This window comes from Amphiura filiformis, chromosome 4 (genome assembly GCF_039555335.1).
Source record: "Amphiura filiformis chromosome 4, Afil_fr2py, whole genome shotgun sequence".
In the NCBI taxonomy this organism is placed as follows: domain Eukaryota; kingdom Metazoa; phylum Echinodermata; class Ophiuroidea; order Amphilepidida; family Amphiuridae; genus Amphiura; species Amphiura filiformis.
Window position 1 is genome coordinate 79441373 of NC_092631.1, and position 22324 is coordinate 79463696.

A 22324-nucleotide genomic window follows, 5' to 3' on the forward strand; every position below is an offset into this window, starting at 1 on the left:
TCGTGTGATGGTATTTTATCGTTTTGACAAGAACTGTGCAATATATTTATGACAGGAGAGACTGCGTATTGACATTGTGTGCAATCAAGCTGCCGAATTTGGCGCCGTAAGTGTTTTCGCCTGACGATCGATAGGCTGTTGTTTACATTATGACCCGTATTCAGTACACACCTCAGGAACTCATCTCAATTGGTAGAAACGTTCATAACATGAACAATAAACCCTTCCATGTAGATAAATGGAAGTATATGAAACATCTTGGTATAGCTAACGTCACCAGACGGGGATGCCGTGCTGGTAAGAATAAGATCAGAACAATCGACACTCTTGTCAATAGACATGATAGACTTAAGCCCAGGCCTAAGGTTAATCACCGGTACCAAACACCTGCACGTACTAGTGTTTTAGTTAACCTTTCCAAGTCTACAGTGCCCCCACCATCAAAGAAATCAAGCTTTCTGCCAAGAATTTTCTTGACCAATGCTCGCTCGGTCCTAAATAAGACTGATGAGCTTGAACAGGTTGCTATGAAGAATGAAAATGCTGATATAGCTGTAATTACGGAATCGTGGGTCAAAACTAATACTGCACCCGAGCAATACAATATTGAGAACTACAACGTATTCAACAACCATCGTGTTCACAGACGTGGAGGTGGTATTTTGATCTATGTGCGTGACAATATCAATGCAGAGGTAATTAATGAGGTGGTTGTCCCAAATGAGCTGGAGGTCACATGGTTGTTAGTCAGCCATCCAAAGCTACCAAGAAGAACTCCATACCTAGTCATTGGTGCTGTTTACATCCCACCTGACTCTCCTCATGAGGACTTGTTGATATCTCATCTGATTGAAACCATTGACTATGTTCGTTCCTCAAAACCACAAGCTGGTGTAATCTTGTTAGGCGATTTTAATCGTACAAATATTAGACCATTATGTGTAGGTAACAGATTGACACAGGTGGTTGACTTGCCAAGTAGAGAGGACGCAATTCTGGATTTGATTATAACAGACTTTGCTGAGTTATACAAGCGACCCCACATCAGTTCTCCAATTGGGCTTAGTGACCACAATTGTGTCAGTTGGGTACCTAAATTTTCCAAATTTGTTAATATCAAGCAAGTTAAGACTGTTCGGCCAATCAAAGACTCTAATCTCAAAGAATGTGGTAGATGGATCCAGAGTCAAACCCACTGTGTATAATGCCAAAGATGTCCAAGCCAAGGCTGACGCTTTCTATCAAACAGTTAATGAGGGTATTGACAATTTTTTTCCAGTCAAAACTGTCAGGTTACATGTTAATGACAAACCTTGGATGACAGACCGTGTCAAGAACTTAATTAACCAGAAAGCGATCGCCAAGGGTGACAAATCCACATGGACTGATCTCAAAAACAGAGTTATCAAAGAGATCAAAAAAGCAAAAGCTGCCCATAATATCAATAAGGTTAGGAAACTCCAGAAGACTGAACCAGGTCGATGGCACAAGGAAACCAGGTACCTGGCAAACATGAAAAAGACTGAAACTACCATCAATGTGCCAGATGTTGCTGCTTCTGACCATGTGTGTGTTGCTAACGCCATCAATCAACACTTAGTCAGTTTTTCTAATTCACAGCAGCCATTGAAGTTGAATGATCTCCCTGCATATCTACCTAGTCCTGTGCCACCGCCTATGGTTCAACCATGGGAGATCTACCATGATCTTAGTAAGTTGTCTGCTTCCAAAGCAGGGGGTCCTGATGATATCCCACCACGGCTTCTTAAAGAGTATGCATATGAGTTGAGCCAGCCGGTAGCAAATATAATCAATGCATCCCTTAAGCAAAGTATTGTTCCTACTCAGTGGAAGGAGGCCAATGTCATCCCATTCCCCAAGCAAGCTCCGCCTTCAATCGACAAGTTGCGTCCAATTTCTCTAACTTCGTGCCTTGCGAAAGTCGCTGAAGGAAGAGTTTGCAAATGGATTGTGGATGCCATTCAGCCCCATGTAGACCAAAGACAGTTTGGAAACCAGAAGGGATTGTCTACCACCCACTGCCTTGTTGATGTATATCACCACTTGATGTCAGGGGCCGAGAAATCAAAAAATGTTGGCACACTTGTGCTAACAGATTTTTCAAAGGCTTTCGACTTAATTGACCATAAGATCACAGTCACAAAGCTTCTCAAGCTTGGTGTTACTCCTTCCCTTGTGCAGTGGGTGGTGGACTTCCTTTCTGGTAGGAAACAAAGAGTTAAGTACAAAAACACTTACTCTGATTGGGTTGAAGTACATGGTGGTGTACCTCAGGGCACTATCATTGGCCCTATTGCCTTTTTAGGCATGATCAATGATGCGCTCACTGAGTTTGATGACAACAGAATGAAGGTTTGGAAGTATGTTGACGACCTTACAATAGGTGAAAATAGAGCCATTGATGATGTCACTGAGGTGCAGCAGTGCTTGGAATCTCTCCATGAGTGGTCTGTCCGTAACAAACTTAAGTTGAATCCAAGTAAATGCCAAGCCATGAGTGTGTACGTTGGTAAAAATAATCCCCCGGATGTTGATCTACGCATCTCTGAGCACTCCCTGGCAGTAGTCCAGAAAGTCAAGTTGCTGGGAGTTATCATCCAAAATGATTTGAAATGGCAAGGCCAGGTATAGACAATATGCATTCCAAAGCTAATGGAAAAATGTTCATGTTACGCAAACTTAAAGAAGCAGGTCTCAACGCAGGTGAAATACTCTCTGTCTACAAAGGTTATATGAGACCAGTGTTAGAGTATGCAGCCCCCTTATGGCATGCAGATCTCGCTGAGAGCCAGGAGGACCGTTTGGAGAGAATTCAGAAACGTGTATGTAAGCTGCTCCTTGGAAAGGAGTATAAATCTTACTCCGACTCCCTAGCCACTCTGGATCTTGAGTCTCTACACTCCCGTAGACTGCAGATTTGCAAGGAGTTTGCCTCCAAAGCACATGCATCTGAAAAATTCTCCAGATGGTTCCCTGCCACTGACTATTCATCCTCAATGACCCTAAGAAAGCCCCCTAAAGTCAAGAGTTACAGGTGGAAAACCAAAAGATTCAAGAAAAGCCCAGTTCCATACATGGCTGAACTCCTGAATCATGCTTAGTGTTCTCCTGTCCATCTAGTGATTTGGTTTGAATCATTTTTTGTGCAAATGGATGGATGGGAGGGGCTGGTGTGATTTGGTAGTCCAAGCCCTTAAGTGCAATTCCCTCTCCTGTCATATTGTCATATTATCATATCTTTTTATTATGCCGTCACATTGATATTCTATTAGGATGTGTTTTTGTGCAATGGTAAGTGTGGGAGTGCATCAGTGGATGTTGGTGGGTGTGTATGGGTATGGGGGTGTGTGTGTGTGGGGGGGGGGGTGTGCAGAGGTGTGTTTGAGATATGGTGTTGGGATGAGTTCGGTTGAGTATGAGCTACAGCTATTTATTAATTCTTTGATTGTACCTTTTAACATTTTCATTGAGTATGTATTGTGCAATAATTCAAGTTTTTTTTTGTGTATTTTATTATTATTTGCATTTCTTTATATAAATTTGATTGTAATTATTGTAATTCACCATGCAATTCAGCCATGTTGGCTGCTATTTGAGTGTTTTAATAAATATACCTGAATATATATATATGTTATATGCATTTAGCATTTGAAGCATAGCGATGTTCTCACTTCATACTCCCTCTGACCGAGATGAATTAATATGTTATATGCATTTAGCATTTGAAGCATAGCGATGTTCGCATTTCATGCTCTCTCCTGACCGAGTTCATATGTTATATGCATCAGTTGAACCAGGGAATGTTAAAAACATATTACGGAAACTACTTTATGTGCAATTAATTATCACCGATAAATGATTGTTGTTAGCTTTTGATTTTAGGCCTAATTCATCATAAGTATATAATTAGACAGTTCATGATTATTAACCTAGCTGTCTACGGAAATCAAACTTGAAAAAGAAATAGAATAAACAGACAGCATATGAAAAATAGTTTTCATGATGTAAATTGATCTTGCAATTCAGATAATTCAGATTTAAAAGGATCAAGTATGTTGAAAAACATTATTAAAGAAATATTCTGCAAAAGTACACCGATCTTGTATGTAATATACAGGGTGTCCCTTGTTAAGTATCGAAAAGATTCAAGGCCAAAATCACCTTTTACCAAGAATTTTTTGAGTTAACGAAAATTAGAATCTTTAATGAGAATGATTGGACAAATCTTGCACATAAACATAAATGCAAACAAATCACAATCTTTAAATCATAATGACAAATTTATAATGGTTGCTTATCCGGAAGTCTTCTTCTTGTTCTTGATTAAAAAGTCCTGTTGCACTCAATATTCTAAACGACTTTCTAAAATAATGTCCAGTTCCAAATGTATAATTCCACGGCAATGTAAATCCTATGGCAGTGACGACACTCAAAATGATGTTATTTGCAGTATTGACTTGTTGCTCTACAGGAATAGCTCTACATTCCGTTCCACTTGACATTCTTAACAAACTTTATTTGTTCAGTTCATTGACCGATATACATAGTACCTTCATCCATAACTCCAAATTGACTGATTCCAAGTGTTCCTCAGATTGACGACAAAATGACTTACTAATAAGCCAAATCGGCATTGGAAGTTTGCAATGCATTGTGGGACAGTTTTTGCAGTTTGAGACAATTTGCCCTCTGATCTATTGGAAAAATTCAGGAAAATTGTTTTTTGTGCGTACAAAATATAATCTAAAATGTTTTACAAGACTGAATGAAAAACAAACCCAAAAAACAATAAATTGATTATTTAAATGACAATAATAAATAAATTAATAATAATTACAGCAATATTCTCGAATTGTCAGAGGTCAAAATGTACCAAAAACCGGAAGATACAATGGCGATTGGGCTTATTGACCAAAACATTGAAAATTTAATACTGATTTTCAATAACAATGTCCCAAAATTGGGATTTTAGTGAGAAAATTCGAAACAAAAGAGTTTTGCAAAATTTATCACTACAAATATTCGAAAACCACTACCACAAACATAGGAAGTTTCATGCCCACAATAATCAAATATATTACAAAAATGGACAAAAATGTGTATCTGGCTTCAAAGTGGTAGGATTAATTTGTTTCGCTAAAATGAGCACACAGGGGCGGACAATTACCGGGACAATTACACGGAGCAGTTCGTCGGTTTGGACTGTAAAAATATATACCTCTTTTCCTCAGCTATTATTTTTCAGTCCCTCCACATTCTCCGCACACTACCTAACCACGACCATGCTACGACAGACGGTGACAAAACAAACACGATGATGTCACTCAAATGGGCGTGACTTCAACAGATAATTACCCCAAGCAAAAAGCCAGAGCTTCATTCTGATTTTCACTCGATTATGATACCACTGATAACATTCGCCAATGCAAGTAAATGACAATCGCAGATCGTCTGCCTTTCTTATCACGTCGTTCTACAGGTTTGGGTAACCTATGTGTTTGCCAAAAGTTTCTTCACTATTTTACGCATAGTTTTATACGGGAACACGGTGTTCTAGGGTAAGTTTTCATGTATTAGTTTAACACGTTTCCTTGTATGTTTGTGATTGTGTACCATGTGTTATTCAGTATAATTTTCCTAACCTTTCGTTCCACGAGTATCTCTTTGTTAAATACGCTGTGAAGTATTTAGCACTGATATAAGTGTTTAGGATGCTTTTAGATAGAAATTCAAAGTGCGATAACTTGTAAATCAAAGAGACGGCGTTGATTTTATTTTGGATTTATGATGTGTAGGAGAATAGATTTCAAAATGTGAAACCATTGGTTTTTTTTTTTGAAAAGGTACATGTAGATAATAACATCAATTTGGATAAACGCGTAACGTGTTAAAGAAGTGTTAAAGCTCTACCGTTTAGGTAAACGACATGTTTAGATGTCGTACATCAACCTGTATATACTGGTTGATGTTTGATATCTAAACATAAACATGGTGTTTAGGATGGGTATTTATAAGTGTTTAGGATGCATTTAGATACAAATTCAAAAGTGCAATAACTTGTTGATTTTATTTTCAATGTGTCATGTTTTGGAGTAGGGGTATCCAAAATACCAACCGTTTCGTGAAAATATGGAAAACAATATTTTCAGTTATGTCTAAACACTTTTATGTGTTTTAAAATATGTATATGTTTAAAAAGTTTTACAGCTGGACATTTAGAACATAAACACATTAGATTTACAGTGTAGTTATTTTCATTACTATTAGCCTTTTTATTTTATTTGTGTAAAATTAGACTGCATAAATGCTTTTTATTTATGAAGAGATAAATGGGTCGATCCTTCATGTAATCATTTCGTGTAAGCTAATCCAAAAACTAACCCTAATCCTAATTCTTATCATAACCCTAATGCTAACCCTAATGCTAACCCTAAACTAACCCTAATCCTAACTTAAACCCTAACCCTAATTTCGTGTAAAATTACATGAAGGAGTAACCGATAAATGTCTATTTTCATTGTTAATTAATAATTTTAAACAAATAATGTTTTTACATTTTCAATTTTTATTCTTTTCAGATTATCTAAACAAGAATTACTACATCCAGTTACTCAGCTTTATAAATTGCAGCGTTCTGGTGGTATTTCATGCCAGAGAGAGACTTTTACCAAGCCGTCGACATTTGTGGATTTAATATTTTAACTTTTTCCTGTGGCTCATGAATTTTGTAGCTATGTGATCATCATGTCTGCAAACAAAATAGTAGATTTGTGTTTGTCAATGGACAATTCAGCTTGCCGCGTAAACAATGAGGAACAACGTTAAAATGTAGAATGTAGATGTAGAATGTTTTTATTTTCTCCACTTCATTAATGCATGCAAGCAGTAAATATGGCGACTCGGCTTTCTACTGTAACCTTGGTAACCACAAATACACCAGATTCTGTCAGTGAAATCATCAGCTCTAATGTTTCTTATGACGAAAGTTTTCTTTTAAGCGAGATTGTGAGACTACACTGTGGAGTATCACTGGAAAATCTCGGTCATTGTCTCGCCTTCTTGTTATTTGGCGTATTCGGTGTATTGGGAAACATAGTTTTGTTGTTCGCTATCTTACTCAATAAACAGCTTTTAAGTGTTCCAAATATTTTCATCGTCAACTTAACAATTGGTGATTTGGTGTATATATTCGCCACTGCACCATTCAACATCAGACATGAGTTAACAGCTTGCTGGTTGTTGGGTTCAATCGCATGTAAGATAAAACACTATATTCCTATTGTAACTCAAGGAGCATGCGTGTTTTCACTAGCAGCCCTCAGTCGAGAAAGATATGCAGCCATTGTGAAAGGTCTTGAATCAAGATTTGAGAAAAGTTCCAGAAGAACGCTTCTGATAAATGCAACATGTTGGTTCACAGGGTTTTTAACTGGAATACCGGTGTTATTAATCACTGAAACAAATACATTCGGTTTACTCTGTCAGTACATGCCAATGGACGACGCCTTTACATGGGCCAAAGGATACATTATTTTCATATTCATTATTTTGTATGGATTCCCGTTCCTGATTATGTCCATTAATTATGTGGCTATTGCTCGTACCCTCTGCAAGAATAAAATAACACGATTTACAGAAACTAATAGGGCAGTAGCCCGTCAGGTGCAGGCAAGAAAGAGACTCGCATTGATTGTGATCATCATTACATTATTTTTCGGCCTCTTTTGGTTTCCCTATCACGTCTATCACATCTGGTTCATGTTTACCAAGAACCATGGCAACATTCGCGGGAATAAAGTCCAAGTCCAATTTTTTCGCCATTTCTACCATTACATGTCACTTGCCAATTCATGTCTTAATCCATGGGTGGTGTTCCTGATGAGTTCAGCCCATAGAAGTCCAATAATGAGATGTTTTAGGAAACTTTCCTGCACAGGTTGGCGATCAGAGCAAAATCGGCAAAGGCAAACTGAGAGGACACCTATTACTGACACATCAGGTTCAAAAGTATAAAATATTTTTGGTCAGCGACTCACTGTCCGGCAATTGCATGGAATTATATTATAACACTTTTTTTGGGTAATAATCGGTTTCAAATTACTTTTGTTACAAAATATAAACAAGCTAATCTACAAAGGGAAACGAAAGGAACGAATGATGCAGCTTCTTTTGATCTTTCCATGTGCTACCATTGAGCACATAACAAAAGAACACCTGTGTGAAATGCATCGATCGAGGTTTTCCGGAGTGTTGTCGATCTGATGTTTCCTTCTTGTAAAGCATGCAGAGTTAGACTAGGGTAAAGACTTTTAAGTCTTACCCTTAAAAGGGTACACGATTTTCATTATTTAAATCATTTATATTATTGAAAATAACACTTTGATATTTTGCAAAAGTTCATTCTACAAATCATATACTTACATTTTTTATAAATATCTCAAAAAAAGTAAGTAACCCCCTTGCATTAGAAATATGTAAAGTGCATTGGAAGCAGAATTGATTTCTACACATTTTGAAACCTCATTTGTAGCAATTGACTAAATATTGACGTCACAGCGTACATTTAAATCAATGTAACCCAAAATTTTGAAAGTTGCAGTAATTCCTATTGATTTGTATTCAGTAAAATGGAAGGAAATCTGATTGTTGTAAGTGCAACTTTCAAATCTGGATCTCACTACATTAAGGGGTACTACACCCTCGATGAATTGTGTCTATTTTTGCATTTTTCTCAACAACTAATAATACTCTGGTAACATAAGTTATGTATATTATAGGGCAAGAATCCAATTACAAATACTGGAATTTCAGTCACCCAAGACAAGCGGTTCTCTATTTATGATAAGAAATAAGGTACCGCTAGGATGTACCTCATTTTCTATCATATATACTGAACCGCTTGTCTTGAGTCACTGAAATTTTAGTGTAGTAATTGGATTCCTTTCCCCAATGATATACATAACTTTTGTTACCAGTGTGTTATTATTTTTTGAGAAAAATGCAAAAATAGTCACAAATTTACCAAAGGGTGTAGTACCCTTAAAATTGACGGTGTTATGTTGTTTTCTGGGCTATCGTATCAAATGAGGTGTCAAAATGCGTATTTTTCAGATTTGTAATTTTGTAATACAATAGCCCGGTTTTGAATAATGGTCATTATTTAAGGGGGTAACGCGTCCGAAAGCACTGCGCGTACTACGCGGATTGCGTGCCCGTGCAATGATACAATATTTATGCACGGCTAGTAATTTACTAACGTGTGCTCTGATTGGTTCTCACTATCTAGGAGTGTATGAAAGTAGTATCGTTTTGCTCACCAGTGATATGCTTCACTCATATTTGTGCAATCTCGTATGTGCAATATTCATCCAGCTATTTCGTATATAAATTTGTTTAAAGAAGCATTTTGTTAAATTTAAAACTGGTTTGTAATTTTAAGGTTATCATAAGTAGAAGTAGTAGTAGTAGTAGTAGTAGTAGTAGCTTTTATATCAACAGGTCTCTTCAATAATATAGTGATACAAGTTGATTTTCTGCTAAAAATCGCAAGAACATATGTTTCACCAGATTTTCTGCTAAATATAAAAGGAAATGTATATTTTACCCCACTACTCCAAGTTTAAAGTACATAACAAGACTATTTTCACAAGAGCAAAAATGATATTCAACAACTCTTCCTATAACTTTGTACAGGAGTCAACCGTTGTTAATCCTTGATGAATCCACACTTGTACAGTAGTGTATACGTAAACGCAAGCGAGAATACGTATTACGCGTCAGCGCGTAATGCCTGGAACCTGTGTGCGTATGCACACTTACAAGTTGAATTCCGTATTTTTTGGAGGTAGCGGCTAAACATTGCCGCTTTATTCTGTAGATTTATTGCTGAAATGACCCATCTTTTTGTAAGGCTGAGTGGCAATGATTAACAGACATGAAATAATCCTTTGAATTAATACGATCTTTAGCTTGTTTTCGCGAAGTAAAGCACGCAGACCATGCGAAGACGACGCGGACGCATTGTTTTTAAACGGTGATGAACAACGGTGAAACACGATTGAATCCCTAAAACATTGATGTTTTATGATCGGTCTTACTAACGGTTAAGGTGCTGGTTTAAAATGATGATGGATCTGAAATTAGCTTTAGGTGGTACTACTCCCCTTGTTAAATTGGTTACTGTTTTTTCATTTTTCCTCAAAAATAATAACACACTGGTAACAAAGTTATGTATATTATAAGGGCAAGGAATCCAGTTACTACACTGGAATTTAAGTGACTCAAGACATTGTAAGACAGGCGGTATGTTACTTATGATAAGAAAAGAGATACCGCTAGAATGTACCCCATTTCTTAACACATGAACCACTTGTCTTGAATCACTGTAATTTCAGTGAAGTAATTGGATTCGTTGCCCCTATAATATGCAAAACTTTTGATCGCGGTGTGTGGTTATTTTTTGAGAAAGATGCAAAATTAGTCACAAAATGTATCAGAGGGTGTAGAATACGAGCGTTTTAATACGCCGGATGAAGCGAGGATTATAATGTTGAAGTATGTTGAAACGTTTGTAATCAATTAATTCCATTATGTGTTTCCTATCTGTAAAAAAGTATACTTCAATCCTAAATTTCACGGAAAACAGATGTTGGGATCAATATATGTTGTTATTCTATACATATGTTGCGAAAGTAAATTAGTAGTTGATTAGAGTATAATTATACACTGGTATACAAACACATACCTAGCTGCCCCAAGGAAGGTGTGCCTAATTTAAAACACGCATTTGTGATCTAAAATAAAGACATTGAGAAAATGAGTTGCTTGTTCAATGTAAATCCCGTGGGCAAAATATTATTTGGACGAAAAAGAATGATGCTTTCGTCTTCCCGGAACTTTAATTATTTACTTTTTTCATGTTGTAAAATGGCATATCAAATATATATCAAAGTGTTGAAAATAAAATTTGGGGGAAAATACAATAAACATCATTGTTTGCATGGATCAATAAGAATAGATATATAACCACGAGCCATATTTGCACTGTTGAATTTGTGAAAAGCAATTATTTAGGTACCTGTAGCATTCCGTATGAATGTATTCTCTCTCGAGATCGACAGCAGCTGAAGTACATACATGTATGAAATACGTATGCTAACGCTAAAATGAAGATGAGATTAAGATTGTCAATAATAGAAGAAATGCTTGATTTTAGAGGCTGAAAAAAGATACTGTAGATGACAGAAAACTCCCACTACATGTAATAGCTTTGCAGTTTAAGCACAGTACTTGTTTATCAATTGCGTCATCAAATATATCTTGATTGTGTTTTATATTATACAGTGTCCCAGAATGATTTATACCGAGAAACATGGAATTGTTTAGGCATGAACGGCATTTTAATTGGTCATATTGTTTTGCATTTTAAGTTCTACATATATTTAGCTTTCTCAGATTTTTTAGATTTTAAAAATTGGACGTTTCTAGTAGAAGTTAGAGAAGATTGTGTAAAAATGGTGAATTACAAGTTTTGACAAAGCAACCTATTTTGAAAATCTGTAAAATTACTAACCGTTCAGCACAAAGCAATGTTATGCAGTATATTACTGTGTCCTGTTCTCACTTCTACTAAATAGTCGATATATATCGTTCATTTATGATGTTACGAAGCAATCATTGTATGAAATAAAGGATTTGCTACGATTGAGTGACCTTAAACTATTATTTCTTTGGCGTCAGTTTTGAAGACAATTATTGAGGTGTGTGAGTTTCATCATTTGAAATGCTGGCAGAGATGGATTTTTCATAAAAGTATAGAGAAGGTTCGTCCTTAGTGTCACAGCATGCAATTATGTCCACAGTATATATGCAAACCCGCAGCTACGTAACGAAGAAGATTAAAATCTACTGTGGAGGATCCTTTAGGAAGTTATATCCTCTGTAATAATGACATTTTGGGTAAAAATTGTAAAAATCACATAAAAAGTATGTTTTTCAACCTAAATATCCAATTTCATATTGAAATGTTTCACTTAATTCCATATCACGAATTATACGGCATTATAAGCTCTACATCTGTGCCAAATTGGGTGTATTTCCTATCTAAGAATGTAGGATTTCTCCAATATATTGCACAGTGCGGCTGGACGATGGCGATAAAGGATCCATGTGTTATGATGCCTTTGCACTGTAAATTACACACATGCAGTTTTCGTCCATTTTTAGTAACAGCAATGTCACACCTAAACGAATCAAGCTATTTCAATGAAAGTCACAAAATAGGTAGGAGACATGTGTGGCATTGTATTGCACTTATTATAATTAGATACACTGTTGACTATATATTTTTGATATTTTGTTCAAAGACGGTATAAATCATTCTGGGACACCCTGTATACGTTATTTTTATGATACAATTTAAAAGTTGCCTATCTTTTCTCACAAACATATATTATTTTAATTTGAGTTACTTACGTTTTCCCGTTGCGCACCATTTGTTTATATATAGTGGAAAAAGTGGACTTTTTTCCCCCCAAATTTAGACCTTTTTGGACTGGGTGCGGATTTGGACTTTTTGGACCAAAAAGGCATAAAACACCTCTATTTTTTTTGCTCGCTACGCTCACAAATGGGACTTTTTGGACCTTTGGCATTTTTTAGCACCGCCTGGCTACGGGCCTGCATGAGGCTTCATTAGATTTAATCTGTCAGGTTAAAACAAGTTTCATACCTATATTTAGCAGTTAAAATACCTGGAATCTTCTCTATTCACGTAGTTCATCTGTTTAATTTAAAATAAACGTCATGTTACAAGTTTTTCCATATCTATATTAAACATTTGAAATACCTGGTGGGATTGGAATTAATGGGATTTCAAATGTTCAACACACGACAATTTTAATCTTCTTTATTCACGTATACCAAGGTTCATCTGTTCATCTGAAGGTTCATCTGAAGTTTAATTAATAACCGTCTTGTTAAAACAAGTTTTTATATTTAGCATTTAATATAGCCGGTGGGATTGGAATTAATGGGTTTTTAAAAGTTCAACACACGACCATTTGAATCTTCTCTATTCACGTACCAAGGAATTAACTCTAACTCCCGCAGAGCTTTTTGGCGACTGGAAGGGAAAAAAAGGAGAAATAAAGAGAGAAAACGAACAAAGAAGTTGTTTGCTCTGGGTGGGATTCGAACCCCTCGCATGCAAAGCAGTAGGCCGCCGACACCTAGCCTCGGGTCTTTTTAAAGCGTATTAAAATACGCTCGGTGTTGGATGATTTGACTACTTCCCTCCGTTGACGCGTCGGAAAGTAGCCAAATCATCCAATACCTCGGGACCAGTAGTTTTGACTACTTCCCCTCAAAACATATTGTATTTGTATAATACCGCATGCACTTACTATTAGTTAGGGGAAAAAGTTCAATTTGGTGACCACTCTCTGGCTAGTAAGGTTTGACGATTGATTCGACTTCTATGGACCATTTAGAAAAAAATAGCCACCATGTCCCTCGCGAAAATCCCGGCATTTTTCGCTAGAGGCCAAAATCCAAAATGGCCGCCGCCACCATTTTGAAAATTTAGGTTTTGAACCAGAGCACCTATAATCATGCACAAAGACACTTTTTCGGATATGTCGAGTTCAAGGATTCCGATTCTGACATTAGTTTGACATTACGGCATCATTTTCACCCAGAAATCCAAGATGGTGGCCGGCACCATCTTGAAAAATTTAGTTTTGAACAAGAGGACCTAAAATCGTGTACAAAGACACTTTTTGGATAAGTCGACCACAAGGATTTCAAATTTGACATTACTTTGACATTACGAACTCATATTTACCCAGAAATCCAAGATGGTGGCCGCCGGCGCCATCTTGAAAAAAATAAGTTTTGAACCAGATTGCCTAAAATCGTGTACAAAGACACTTTTTCCGGTAAGTCGACCCCAAGAAATCCGAATCTGACATTAATTTGACGTTACAACATAATTTTTGCCCAGAAATCCAAGATGGCCCCCATTTGGTAGAGCGTAAATGTGATTTTTAAATGAGAGTAGAAGCATAAGTGTGTCATTTTCGCCTTATCTGGGGTTCATGTCCCTTATATGGGGTTTAAACGGCCTTATCTTGGGTTTACATCCCTTATATAGGAATAATGCGCCTTACCTGTGGTTTAGACGGCCTTATCCTGGGTTTACGTTCCTTACCTGTGGCTGAGATGCCTTAATCTTAGCATATCGCAGTCTAAACCCAGATAAGGCATCTAAACCCCAGATAATGCACCGTAACCCCAGATAAGGGACGTAGACCGCCAATAAAGCAGTCCAACCCCCAAATAAGGCGTTTTAACCCTAAATGAGGAACATAAACCTAAGATAAGGCATCTAAACCCCACATAAGGTGTCTTAACTCTAGATAAGGGTCGTTAACCCCAGATAAGGGTCGTAAACCTCAGATAAGGCATCTAAACCCAAGATAAGGCGCCTTAACCCCAGATAAGAGACGTAAACTCAGATATGGCAGTCTAAACCCCCGATAAGGCGCCGTAACCCCAGATAAGGGACGTACACCTGAGATAAACCAGTCCCAACCCCAAATAAGGCGCCTTAACCCTAAATAAGGAACATAACCCTAAGATAAGAGAAGTAAATCCTAGACGGATTTGATTCTAGTTTCACGAGTCATAACCATTCTCTTGCATACCTCACCAATCATACCAGGTTGCATAAATTTCTGCCTAAAGGTCTAATCAAACCAATGGTTAGGTCCAACTCCACATGTACCCGTCAGACAATAGTTATGATTTTACTCCTTAGCTGTGTTGAAACAAATCCAGGTCCTACAACTACCAACTATCCCTGTGGTATCTGTAGTCGCAAAGTGGAAAATGACCAGCAAGCTATCAAATGTGATAGCTGCGACATATGGTACCACCGGGAGTGTGCCGTTGTAACGGACCACATATCTGATGTGTATACTCATCATTCCAATTTGTCTTGGATTTGTATACAATGTGGCTTGCCTAATGTTGGTCCCAGTTTCTTTGATAGCAATTACTTTGTTACTGGTAATTCCTTTGAGTCATTAACCGACGAAGTTACTGTTGATGAACCTGATGTGTGTAACTTTGTTCCACATGATACGTCCACACCAATTAAACACCAGGCAAACAAAGTGTACAGATCCAGGAAGAATTGTGTTCCTACGTTAAAATCAATGGTCATTAACTGTGATGGGCTAAAAGGGGAGAAAGGAAGATTGGATTTTCAAGCTTCAATCAAAGAGCATGCTCCTGATATAATATTTGGATGCGAGTCCAAACTTGGTTCAGGTATTCCATCTTACTCCATTTTCCCTGAAGATTACAATGTTATGCGCAAGGACCGTAATCAATCAGGGGGAGGTGTATTCCTTGCTGTTAAGGGTAACTTTGTTTCTGTTGAAGAACCAGAGTTTGATGCACCTTGTGAAATTGTTTGGTCCTCCATGGAGTTTGTTAAAGCCGGTAGAGTTTTTATAGGTAGTTTTTATCGAACACCAAATAATGACTTTGACCCAGTCAACCATCTTTCTGATAGCCTTGCCAAAGTTTTGAGTAAAATCAAAAGTCATTGTAATATCATCATCTGTGGTGATTTTAACTTCCCAGATATAAACTGGGAGACAGGTGAAACAAAAGGTGACAGTAGACGTAAGAAACTTCATGATGATTTCTTAGATTTTCTATCTGAGTCAGGTCTTACGCAGCTGAATACATTGATCACAAGACCAAGATCACAAAACGTTTTAGATTTGATATGTACCAACAACCCAAATGTTGTGAGTAATATTAGAACACAACCAGGAGTGAGTGATCATGACATAGTGCTCTTTGACTTGAATTTAAAGCCCAAAAGAATGAGTAAGCCACCACGTAAGATCTACAATTTTAAGAAAGCTGCTACACAGAGCATCAAAGAAATGCTGGAGGCTAACTCTAGGGATTTTTTCCTGAATGAACCCATGAACAAATCTGTAAATGAAAACTGGACCACATTTAAGAACTATGTGTTAAATACAACAGAAAAGTATGTTCCCCATCATTTCTCCAAGGGTAAACAAAGCCACCCTTGGATAGATCATAGTATTGTGAAACAAATGAGGAAAAGAGATAAGTTGTATTCTGCTGCAAAGAAAACAAAATCCAAACGCCTATGGGCTAGTTACAAAAAAAGCAGCGTAACAATGTGACTGCTACCCTACGTCAGTCTTACACTCACTACATGGAAGAAGTGCTTGGGCCAAGTCTTGAAACCAGTCCAAAGAGATTTTGGTCTTTTATAAGATCCCAAAGGAAGGATGCAGTAAGTATCCCCACATTATTATCAGATGGGGAAATATGTGTCTCTGATTTATCAAAGGCTGAAGCTCTAAACAAACAGTTTTCCTCCGTATTTACTGACGAGAACTTATCTGCAATTCCTAACAAAGGACACTCTGCCTTTTCAAGTATTCAAGATCTTGACATAGAGTTACAAGGAGTAATAAAACAGCTTACTCAGATAAACATCAACAAGGCAGGGGGACCAGACAGTATACCAGCCAGGATGCTTCATGATTATGCTACAGAACTTGCACCGATGCTGCATTTCATCTTTCGGCAATCCTATGCAACAGGAACTTTGCCAGATGATTGGAGAAAAGCTTTTGTCACTGGCATATACAAGAAGGGAGTAAAATCTTCACCTGAGAATTACAGACCTGTTAGTTTAACTTGTATTTCATGTAAATTAATGGAACACATAGTATTGTCGCATATCTCCAAACATCTGGCCACATATAATATCATAGTAGAAAATCAACATGGTTTTAGGAAAAGCGCTCATGTGAAACTCAGCTGCTGGAAGCCATCCATGATTGGGCAGAATGTCTAAACAGAACCAGCCAGACTGATATTCTTATGCTAGATTTTAGCAAAGCCTTTGATAAGGTGCCGCACCAGAGGCTTGCTGCCAAATTGCACCATTATGGCATTAGAGGGAAATCGCTCCAATGGATTCAAGGTTTCCTGTCAAACAGGGAACAGTGTGTTACCATGAATGGAACTTGTTCAAACTGGGCACCTGTAAAATCTGGTGTGCCCCAGGGGTCAGTGTTAGGACCCACCCTCTTTCTTATCTATATCAATGACATCACTGAAGAGCTGGAATCTACCATTAGACTATTCGCTGACGATAGTGTTCTATATCGTGAGATAAAAGGACCAGAAGATCATGTAGCCTTACAGAAAGACCTGAATGCAGTGTTTGCATGGGCAGACAAATGGCAAATGTCTTTTAATGCCAGCAAATGTCAACACCTCACTGTCACTCGTAAGAAACTGCCGTCAATTTTCAGCTATTGTGTTTCAAACCAAATTATTGAGAAAACGGAAAGTCACAAATATCTTGGTGTAACTATATCTAATGACCTATCATTTAAACAACATATCTCAAACATTCGTACAAAAGCTCTCAACACACTTGGAATTATTCGTCGTAACCTTGGGCCATGTTCCAAGGATGTCAAATTAAAGGCATACCAGACTCTTGTCAGACCTCAACTTTTGCGAGTGTTATGAAGAAAACTTGTCAGTGAAAACATTATTGGAAAACAAGTATTAAATAGACAAGTATATAAATCAACTTTAAAATATGGGTAAAACAGGATAGAATAAGTTTGTACATCCAGTTCAAAAGAACTTATCTTGAAAAACCTGCTGTATTGAGTTTTATTTACTGTACATAGAACAAAAAGTAAGCAATTCTCTACATCATATCTGCGTAACTATATCAAAACTTTGATGGTTGTCAATTTTTAAAAGGTATATAACCCATTTTTAAAATTTGCGTCTCTTAACGAAAGTTTTATCTTACTGACGGCTTGCCGTCAGCTGTCTCAGCAACGAGTAGCCAATGTTGGCGCCTTAATCGTTGGCGTTACCAGCCATCACTGACTATCAACGATGTGATGGCTGGACTTAGCCAATTACTATTATCGTCGCGTCTAAGATTGATAAAGACAAGATCGGACATCAAATGAAGAATTTGTTCATGTTGCACGACAAGTCTGTCAAATTTGGCATGGTACTCTACAATGACTGACGTCAATTATGACGTCATTGTAAGGTCAATCTGACACCATACTGTCAATCACATGATCAAAGAGGACTATTATAGATCCCGGTGTAAACAATTTTATCACAGCATTACCATCTGGTGCAGACGCAAGTCGACTTAGCGAATGTTCAGCGAAAAATAGTGAAGTGTTGAACCAAGCCTAACTTCTATATCTATAATAATAAACATCTCAAAAACAAAACCAAAAAAGCAATTACCCTCCCCCCTTAAATAATGGCCATTATTCACAAACGGGCTATTGTTTACAAATCTGTAAAATGCGTTGGAAGCAGAATTTATTTCTGCACATTTTGACACACTTGATACGATAGCCCAGAAAACAATAAAACGCCGGTCAATTTAATGTAGTGAGGTCCAGATTTGAAAGTTGCACTTGCAACAATATAAAACACTCAGATATTATTACACAGATTTCCTTTCATTATACTGAATACAAATCAATAGAATTTACTGCAACTTTCAAATCTTGGGTAATTACGTCAATATTTAGACAATTGCTACAAATGAGGTGTCAAAATGCACAGAATGAAATTCCAGTTAGCAACCTGGACAACCGATTCTTTTGTTATGCAAGGCTCACTCAGTCATTTAATGTGGCAATACAAACGATCGAATTTGGTGTTGAAATGAGCTAAATTTTGAGTTACACCTTTTCAATGTAAAATTAATTTCCTCGGCCAAATGAAAAGCAATCATTTTCATTTTTTCAGTAAATGTCAGGTCAAATTGTAGTGCTTGATACTGTATTTTTTTTCCAAATGCTAGTGTTAAACTTAGGCGTGAAATTCAGTCATTTCGTGTAAGATTTTCGATTTTGATGGGCTTAAACTCTGCCCGCGAGTCTTTTTTGGATCAACCTTTTAGCTTTTCAAAGTAATATAGTTCGCTAATGAAGGATTTTTCCCAACTTTCTAACGCACATCACCGTGAGCGATATATCATAGTTTTGTCAGAATTTCCGTTTTGATTTCACCATTTTTCTGTCGGCTGAAAATTTTTCAAAATCAACGCGTGAAATCTAAGGCTAATACTAGCATTGTGGATCGATATCCCTGGGTTTAATGGGAATACCGGCATGGCTACAGTGTTGCCAGAACTTCAATATAGCAACGAAGTTCCCAGGCCTAATAGCGCTCCTACTGATCATGTTTATAGCACGATGAGAATCTTTCATCACGTGAGTGATTCGGACCAATGTGTTGAAATTTGCTTCTCCTCAAAACGACTTTGCCCGACAATCTTACATGCAATTGGGCAATATTTTAAACAAAACTTTCTTTTACAAAACATAATATTACGCTGTATGTTTTATGATCAAGCAAACTGTTTGGAACACACTTCCACATAACCTTCGTAACGCCCCCAGACTTTCGTTATTAACCAATCTTTATAAATTGATTGTTTTTATGTTTGTTTGTAAATTTTGTGCTTTACGCGCTTTGAGTTCCTCATCAGAGATTATGCCTTATAAGAACCATTCATTGTTAACTTAAACAGGTTTTTGTTTTTAAACAAAAACCTGTTCAAGCAATTATTTAAAATTGCTTGCCTAAAAACAGAATAACTTGGATGTTAATACTTGACGTATATAGTGTTTCAATTGTCATGAAGGTGACTGGGTATGGTGCCTTTTGTTTGTGTTTGTTTGAAACTGCTTTTGGAAACCCACCGAAAGAATAGGTCCTAATGAAGCAGCCAAAACAATACCAGGTTAAACATGGAAGTTTATAAAAACTTATTAAATAACCTTAAGAAAAAACAAACATTTGTGGCAACAATAAGCCTTGCATTGAAAGTCATGGTTAAAGTGTGTTGAGTACCACCCCAAAGTTTCCCTACATACACCCGCACTACCCACCTCACACACCTCTGCACCCACCCCACCCCATAGGCCTACATGTACATGATATTACATAATAATACAGGCCTATATAGCATAGCTATACATTTAGGTATAGCGCTTAATTATGACAAATATGGTTAGGCCTATAGGCCTACATGTCAAATTAAAAACAAACCCGAACACAAGTCTGAAGGGTGTAATGAAAATGGCAACCCGCGATGGGGGGCGGGGGGGTAGGTCATACAAAATTCACCTGGAGATAGGAGGGACAGAAGATTAAAATCCCCTATAATAACAGGCTATTTTTTCTAGGTTTGGACCGTGGATTTTCATGGACCTCAAGCGTGCGTCTCTTAATACGGACTAACCTAGGTAAACAAACAAATAGACAGACAAAATGGTTTTCATAATCATGGAATCCATAAATTGCAGGCTATCACGGGAGCAAATTTTTAAAATTCACCTCATTTACCAATTGGGGATTTGGGCTACCAAATCGCTAGTCGGGCAATCTTCATGATCTTTGCTTTTCAATGGAAAATTGCCCTGGATGACAACAATGAAAATATCGACTATTTCTGCTGGTTGCGCACGAGATAAAAGCACTGAGTTTGACATTTTCGGAGCATGAAGGGAAAAAGGGTAAAATAAAAACGGAAATTCTGACAAAACTATAATATATAGACCCACACGATGGGAAATATCTTTCTTTAGCAAACTATATTAGTTTGAGACGCTAAAAAATCAATTCCGTAAAAAGCGCGCTGGCGAACTCAAGGCCTATAAAAATCAAAAATATCACACTAAAAGATACAATTTGATGCTTAATTTTAACACCAGGACTTAAAAAAATGTATATCCAAGCACCAATTTTTAACTGACATTACTGAAGAAAAAAAATATTGCTTTATATTTGACCGAGAAAATTAATTTCATAGCAAAAAAGGTGTATCTCTGAATTGTGCTGATTTTAACATGTATCGATCGACTTTTAGCGCGACTAAGCATTTCTAAAGAATCGGTTGTCCACTGATTCTGCTTCCAACGCATTTTACAGATTTGTAATACAGTAGCCCGTTTTTGAATAATTGCCATAATTACTTTTTTGAGATGTTTTTGAGTATTTCGGTTCACAGGTGGCAAAGACATTAACGATTACATAATGCGCGCATCAATGAAGTTCATTCCAAGTTTGATCAACAGGCGTTTTTTTCATACCAGCTCACCCCTTCCTAAAGTTTGTGTATCTCATTAAATTCAGTCCTCATTACCTATTTTATAATCCGACGATGTTATATTATTCATGCTTTCACTGAAGATAAACAACAGTTTCTGCATTAATTTTTTACGTTGTGCAAATATGTTATTTTAATTTAAACTTCGGAAATATTCAAAAAAACATTAATGTGTTTGAGAAAACAAAAAAGACATTTACAAGTACCGAGCACATCTTACTCTCATTTTCAATATCGTGCAGTTTTTCAAATTTGAACAAAACCTAAGTAAGTGTTTTGTAAGAGACAGATTATTTAATCTTAATTCACAGAACAAAATATACAGCCTGTCTAAAAAAAAAAATTGTGCAGTGAAAAGCGCCCTCTTTGGCAATTAGAAAATACCGTTGTGACATCATGTCACAACGATATTTTCTAATTGCCAAAGAGGGCGCTTTTCACTTGAACGGTTCAACTTTTTTTGAGACAGGCTGTATATCCCATTGACAGCTATTCACTAGTGCGCATTGTATTGTACTTGAATGATCTTTCTTTCAAACTTGGAATGCAGTGAATTGACGAATGCGTTATGTAATCGATTATTTCTTTGCAATCAATTAACCTATTCAAGTAAAATTAGCGTATAAGATGCATGATGAGATGGGTTACACGCTATTTTAAAAATTTTGGATTCAACTGCCTATTTCTCGATTTACGTTCAAATTTATTCACCCGGTATTATTTCCTGGGACACCCTGTATTTGAATTATGAATTTATCATATGCAAGAATAAATAAACAGAGCTTAAATCTTATGAAAAATATGATTTTGACACTAATGTTTATATAACTGCTCTTGATATCAACGATATCCTTTGCTTAAAATTATTTAAAAAGACAATAAACTGTTAAAGGTTCACGCCATGTCAGCAGCATTTTCACTAAGATATTTCGAGTTGAAAAACCACAAAAGTAAATTTCAATAAGTCAGACATGACAAACAACTTCGTCCATTCAAGTAGCCTAATATATCGCTGTCAGAATGGCGGCGAAACAACTTATTATTATGCACAATCCGTTATTTTAT

The 22324-nt window shown here is 36.8% G+C and overlaps 1 protein-coding gene across 1 annotated transcript; it reads left to right on the forward strand.

Annotated features, from left to right (window-relative positions):
- The first annotated feature begins 14822 nt into the window (after positions 1 to 14822).
- LOC140150409 (uncharacterized) lies at positions 14823 to 16253 on the forward strand. The gene has a single exon (XM_072172421.1). The coding sequence runs from the start codon at positions 14823 to 14825 to the stop codon at positions 16251 to 16253; it is 1431 nt and encodes a 476-aa protein (XP_072028522.1).
- The last annotated feature ends 6071 nt before the right edge of the window (positions 16254 to 22324 follow it).

What these genes read in the sequence shown, in the direction of transcription:
- LOC140150409 (XM_072172421.1), top strand. Translation starts at nt 14,823, where the DNA reads ATGATTTTACTCCTTAGCTGTGTTGAAACAAATCCAGGTCCTACAACT.